At 45.3% G+C, this 5,607-nt stretch overlaps 1 protein-coding gene across 3 annotated transcripts; it reads right to left on the bottom strand.

Annotated features, from left to right (window-relative positions):
- Positions 1–15: 15 nt before the first annotated feature.
- LOC123172099 (subtilisin-like protease SBT3.6) lies at positions 16–3,970 on the bottom strand. Of its 3 annotated transcripts, XM_044589129.1 has the most exons (11): positions 3,784–3,970; positions 3,599–3,690; positions 3,083–3,180; positions 2,712–2,833; positions 2,437–2,572; positions 1,953–2,398; positions 1,789–1,865; positions 1,307–1,549; positions 1,049–1,166; positions 786–957; positions 16–650 (listed from the first exon to the last, which is right to left on the bottom strand). In XM_044589129.1, the coding sequence occupies exons 1-11, from the start codon at positions 3,907–3,909 to the stop codon at positions 109–111; spliced, it is 2,172 nt and encodes a 723-aa protein (XP_044445064.1). In that variant the 5' UTR covers positions 3,910–3,970; the 3' UTR covers positions 16–108. The 3 variants fall into 3 exon arrangements, with proteins under 3 accessions (XP_044445064.1, XP_044445063.1, XP_044445065.1); XM_044589128.1 differs by having other exon boundaries at positions 1,953–2,572; positions 2,666–2,833; XM_044589130.1 differs by lacking the exon at positions 3,083–3,180 and having other exon boundaries at positions 1,953–2,572; positions 2,666–2,833.
- Positions 3,971–5,607: the final 1,637 nt, after the last annotated feature.

Here is a 5,607-nt window from a genome sequence, read left to right as displayed (position 1 = left end):
GGGGGGGGGGTTACATATCAGGTGGCATGTTTTCCTCATCACTGCCATGCATGTCTGCTTTTTATTGTTGAGTGTGGACATGATATTTTTATTTTATTATGCAACAACTCAGTAGAATTCTTCAATTGTAAGTCGTGTCACAATTGGAATCCTCACTGTCTTTTGGTCGTTATGCCAGGTAAGGCTACCAAATGTGTAGTACCCGTGCAACTTCCACATAGGTGATAGCTTCACCTGATACGTCTGAACTTTGTTGGTAGCGTCGAACACAAGAACGGGCGGGACGACCTCCATCTTGACTCCTGTTGGGCTCTGGACTGCGGCATGGTACACAAAATTGACCTCGCCGACATTGGTCACAGTCCTGGAAACGGTGATGGGATGCCTGAGATCGGGAACCGATATGGATGGCAGGTTCAAGTAATACGCTGGTTGCATGGTGGTGGTGTTGCAATCCACGGGTGTCCTCTTGTTGCTGATGGTGCATTTGAAGAATTTGCTGTAATCACTTGGATCGATGTCATATATGAGGCCGGGATGAGCCGCCCCGCAAGGATTGATGGTCCCGCCTCCGTAGTCGAATGGGTCGGCGATCTTCCGCGAATATCCTTCCGCCATTATCGGCATGCCACGTTCATCGGTTACATGGGCTTAATTTATTTTGAACATGCAAAACCAACAAATTAAGCAGAGGTAAACAACACAAGTGCATGAACTATGAATTTGATGCCATTCTACTTGTATCGAGTTAAAGATATGCTAGATGATGTCTTGTTATTACGAACCAGTGGTAACCATGGCAGATTTTATTGCCGCAGGAGACCAGTATGGGTGCAAAACTTTGAGTAGCGCTGCGATGCCCGCTACATGAGGGGCTGCCATGGACGTCCCTGACTTAAATACGTAGCCATCTTGTTTTGCTGCCAGGATGTTGGCTCCAGGTGCAGCTATGTCAGGCTGTTACAGAACCAAAGGCCGTCGCAGCAGCGTGAGGTGGGATGACATACTACTGTATACAACAAGGTCATGCAGCTGGCACGGTACACACCTTGAGAATGGCGGGGTAAGTAACAGATGGGCCTCTGGAGGAGAAGATCGCCACTTTTGGGGCCAGTATCTCCTTGCCCGTAACGGTGCCCGCCGGTTCAATCTTTGCCTGGGCAGAGCTGTTTACAAAACAAAATCAATGGCATCGAACATAAGTTTATGGCTGTGTGAATAGGTCCATGCATGCAGAGCTGATTGGATGGCATCTCCACTTTGACTTTTTTTTAAATGAAGTTTTATTGTGCGTGTATGGTTGTACCTTGTGTCCTCATAGTATTGGCACATCCTCTCCGCGTCTTCGATGTTGACAACTACACAGGCGATGCCTTCGCAATCTGTCACGGGTCTCATGTCGTCCGTCGTGGATGACACGATGATGAGTCCGGTTCCTCCTCCATCCATGAGGTATTGCGCCGCCGGGAATAAAGCTCCCGTTTGATCGTTGCAGAGGAGGATCAACCCTTTCAGGTCTTGGGCGCCGTCAAAAACCTCTGCGGTACAACTGAATTCACAAAAGCAAATTGAAGCATGTATTTGGATTGCTGGGCTGTTGTGTGCATCGTGGTAGGGGTGACTTTAGGGTACCTTTTAACCCTCTTTAGTTCAAGCAAATGACTAGTTTTTCATTTCTTTGAACTAAAAATAGTTAAGGGTACCCTAAGGAAATCACTAATTTGCACCCCCTACGTTGCAATATTCATGGTGGATATTGCTGAGGTCGTTAGAGTTTTTTTTTCTTACGATCGTAAACATGCAAAATTTCCGAAACTGCTCCTGGATGATGAGTCCTTCTTCCCTTGGTAATAGAGAGATTGTCCCTGCAGAATAACCAGCGTAGCACACACATTATATACTCGCTTATAATTTTGATGGAGAGTGGTTGCGTTACCGTTACATCCACATACCACTATTTGTTGCTTGTTTCCCAACGTGATCACTGTATCGAACGAGCGATCGATGTTGGTTGCCGCGACGGTGATGGCCCACGGCGAGGTGTCCCTGATGGTCTGCATATGCGGCCCAGCGTTGCCAGCGGTGTGCACCATGACGATCCCCTTCAGGACCGCATGTAGTGTACCGTATGAGTTCTCGCTCATTTCCAGGGACAATGACAGAACGTCCACCCCGTCATGGATGGCGTCGTCGATGGCGGCTAGCACGGCCGGCGTGGGGCAGTGGCCCTCCTTGCTCCAGCAGGACTTGTACACTGCGATGCGAGCGTGTGGCGCGCCTCCCCGTGCGACCCCCGCGGCAATGCCATGGAAGCTGGCAGCTTCCTGCCCCACAGCCGAGCCAGCCGCGGTGGAGGCCGTGTGTGTGCCGTGGCCGGCATGGTCCCGTGGCGAGAGTGGTGCCCCTTCGAAGTATTCTTTGGGGACCCCGGCGGTGTAGAACCGTGCGCCAATGATCTTTCGGCTGCAGTTGTTGCTGCCCCAGTCTGGCCCAACCTGGCATTTTCCTTTCCACCTTGATGGCACGGGCCCGTACCCTTGGTCGCTGAAGCTTCTCGACTCCGGCCAGATCCCTGATTCGATTGATCAGTTATTAGTTGGTTGCGGGCTGCCGGATTCGTTCAAGAAAGCTGAAGCGACTCCACTTTAACATAATGTATACTGACCAGTGTCAACCACACCGATGATTATATCCTCTCCGTAGTTGCTTGCCTGGAGTAGCTCACTGGCCGGCGTATGGGAGGACGGGTAGTTGAGTCCAAGAAAGTCCCAGCTCCGTGTGGTGGTGGTCCTGTATGTTTTGCTCGGTTCAACACTGATGACTCCCGAAAACTCTGCACAACATCACACAGTTCATACCAAAAAATGAGTTAATTTTTAAAGCTGTAAATTGTTCTTTCAAATATTTACGTTGGAAGCTTGGGGAAATAGTATATATATTTGTCTCAAAAGCATTCTTCGAGTGCTTTTTGTTTGTTTTATCTTGTGTTTCAATATAAAAAGGGGACCTATTTAGGAACTAGAGGTGGTAGTTGATTAGTACTATCTTGCAAGCAAAACTGAGATGATGACAATCGATGGACCTGCAAGCCTTGTTGCTTGGTCCGCGGTGAGCATGGCGGCAAAGCCCGAGAAACCATGCTTGTAGTTGTAGACCATGGAGGCCGAAGCATCCTCCTTGCTACAAATGTTCAAAGTACTCCCTCCGTCTGGGTTTATTAGGCCTCTCAGCATCACAAGCATGTCCCCTTTTATAAGGCCCCGCATTGGAAAGGTGCATGCATGCAACCATTTCATTGGTTGTATTGAAAGCTATTGTTGTTGGTGCCATGGCTGAAAAATTAATACACTTCATGTGTGCTTTTTCATTGGCTGCATGCATGTGAGAGAGCGGGAGTGGAATGGAATAATTAATGTGAGCAAATTACTATGTGTCTTGGTCTAAGAGAAGTTGTCTTTAGGCCTAATAAACCCGGACAGAGGGAGTAGTAGAACAAATTGAAGGCCATTTAATTTCCTTCTGCAAACCTTGCTAGTAAGTTACTTTAATTAGCTAGGGACGAGCTGAAGAACAACCTTGCTAGTAATTAGTTACGCACCTTTGGAGAAGAGTGGTGAGCATGTCATGGTGCGAGGCGACGACCTCGTCCGGGTGCCCGTGCTTAACGTCGCCTAGGTAAGCTACATAAACCTGAAGAAGCAGATATGCATGGTTAATTAGGTAAGCTAGCTAGCTCGGAGCACGTAAACAAGAGTTGTGCGTGCATAAAATTTAATTACGTGCCTTGCGAGACTCTCCTCCGTGTGCTGTGGATAACACCATGGAAAAGCAAAGCAGCGGTAGGAGCACCCAAGCAGCCACCCGTGCGTGCTGCGAGGAGGAGGAAGAAGAGCACATCTGCAATTCCATATCGTTTCACCTAGCTAGTGCTAGTGGAGTGGAGGCGTACTACGTACTTGCTTAATTAGTGTGGCCTGTATGCAGGGCACTGGCTAGCTGGTATTTATAGATGGATGCCGCAGGCGCGGTGGATGGAGGCCCCGACCACGCTCATCGTTCCACTAATGGTGTTCGGAAGGCCTCATCCTCAGAAGCCAAGCTAGCTAGAGAAGAAATCATTGGGTTCAGTTCTGTTTGTTGGTTATGGCGTCCAACCTGTCCCTTAATTGGCATTGAAAATCGGTAAGCAGAGATGGGCCACGCAGATGTGCATGTATCAGCCCTCCATGGTTGCTTTGAGATCCAGGCTACTCTTTTTTGCACTAGTCAAAATCTTTCTGTTTCAAACTGTTACATTAGGTTTTTCTCTCATTCCAAAGTGTATCATAATGTTTCATTGCGCTTCTCCTGTATCAGCAAATTCTCGGTCAGAAACAGGTACTGATCCCTCCGTTTTGCATATAAGATTTGGTCAAACTCAAACTAAACAAAGTTTGACCAAATTTATATAAATAAATGTCAACATCTACAATACTAAAGTTATATGGTACGAAAGTTAATTTCATGACGCATCTAATATTATTGGTTTCAGATTGTGAATATTTGTATTTTTTCTATAAAGTTAGTCAAACTTTATCAAATTTGAATTTGACCAAATTTTATATGCAAACTAAAAAGAAACGGAGGGAGTACATTTTTTCGTTGGTATACAGACATACACTTTGAAACAGGGGAAAAGTTGAACAAAACATTATGGAACAAGATAAATTTTTACAACAACTAAAATAAATAACACGGAGGTCAAAGCAATCACCGACGGTGGATCTATATCCTGTGCACGGTTGGAAAAATCACTCTCATGCGGTACTGCCTATGGTTCTACTCATCTAAGAAAGAGAATGGGTGAGGTGTACATAGCTGAGTATGCATCGTATTATCACATACAAACAATTTAAATTCAACATTATTATTTTAGAAAATATTCATGATTGCTTTATGCTGTCAGGAAACTTAACTGTCAAAATTACACACAGTAAAAAAAAAGTGGTATCCGGGTAGGGATGTGACTTTTCCTCACTCTTTCACCTTAGGACATGATCAATGATTCAGTTTGGACAGTTGTCCCATAGTTCTACATCGGATGGATGCTGCCGTCAAGGAGATAAGTTAAAACAAAGCTATGGCTTGCAAAGGCTTGGTATAACCTGCAGAGCAGCGGATGCAATGTTTCTTAACTCGGAATCAAATGAGCTTGGATGAACAGTTCAATCAGGAAAAAATGTAAACAATTTAGGAATTAATTTTTCTGTGCTAAACCTTGACAAATGTTTTGATTGCTTATAAAGTTTCATATGAAATGACATTCATCGAAGTAGTGGCGGAAAAAGCAAAATCGACGCTCTAAAATACTCTGTAGCTATTTTTGAAAGCAGTTTGGTGTGCTGATTTTGTTTCTTTCACAACTTCCATTAATTTCATTCCATGATGAAGCTCTGCAAACACTCAAAACATTTATCGAAGTTTGCCAATAAAACAATTCCAATTTTCTTTTCAGATTTTACTGTTGTGAGCAGAAGAGGACTTTCAGCAGAGGAGTTTCATCAGGTAAAAGGTGTGGTCCTCCAGGAAAGGAAAATAAGAGAGAAAGTTGGCTGTGGTAAAAAAAAA

Source organism: Triticum aestivum, unplaced genomic scaffold (genome assembly GCF_018294505.1).
Source record: "Triticum aestivum cultivar Chinese Spring unplaced genomic scaffold, IWGSC CS RefSeq v2.1 scaffold216994, whole genome shotgun sequence".
NCBI classification, from domain to species: domain Eukaryota; kingdom Viridiplantae; phylum Streptophyta; class Magnoliopsida; order Poales; family Poaceae; genus Triticum; species Triticum aestivum.
Note: the sequence above shows the minus strand (reverse complement) of the source record. Positions and strands in the feature narration are given on the sequence as shown.

Coding starts and splice junctions, on each gene's coding strand:
- LOC123172099 (XM_044589128.1), bottom strand. CDS start 3,909: ATGGAATTGCAGATGTGCTCTTCTTCCTCCTCCTCGCAGCACGCACGG. Junction 2,834..3,082: donor CCAAGCAACAAGGCTTGCAG/GTCCATCGATTG, acceptor GATGTTGTGCAG/AGTTTTCGGGAGTCATCAGT. Junction 958..1,048: donor CTTACCCCGCCATTCTCAAG/GTGTGTACCGTG, acceptor GTTCTGTAACAG/CCTGACATAGCTGCACCTGG.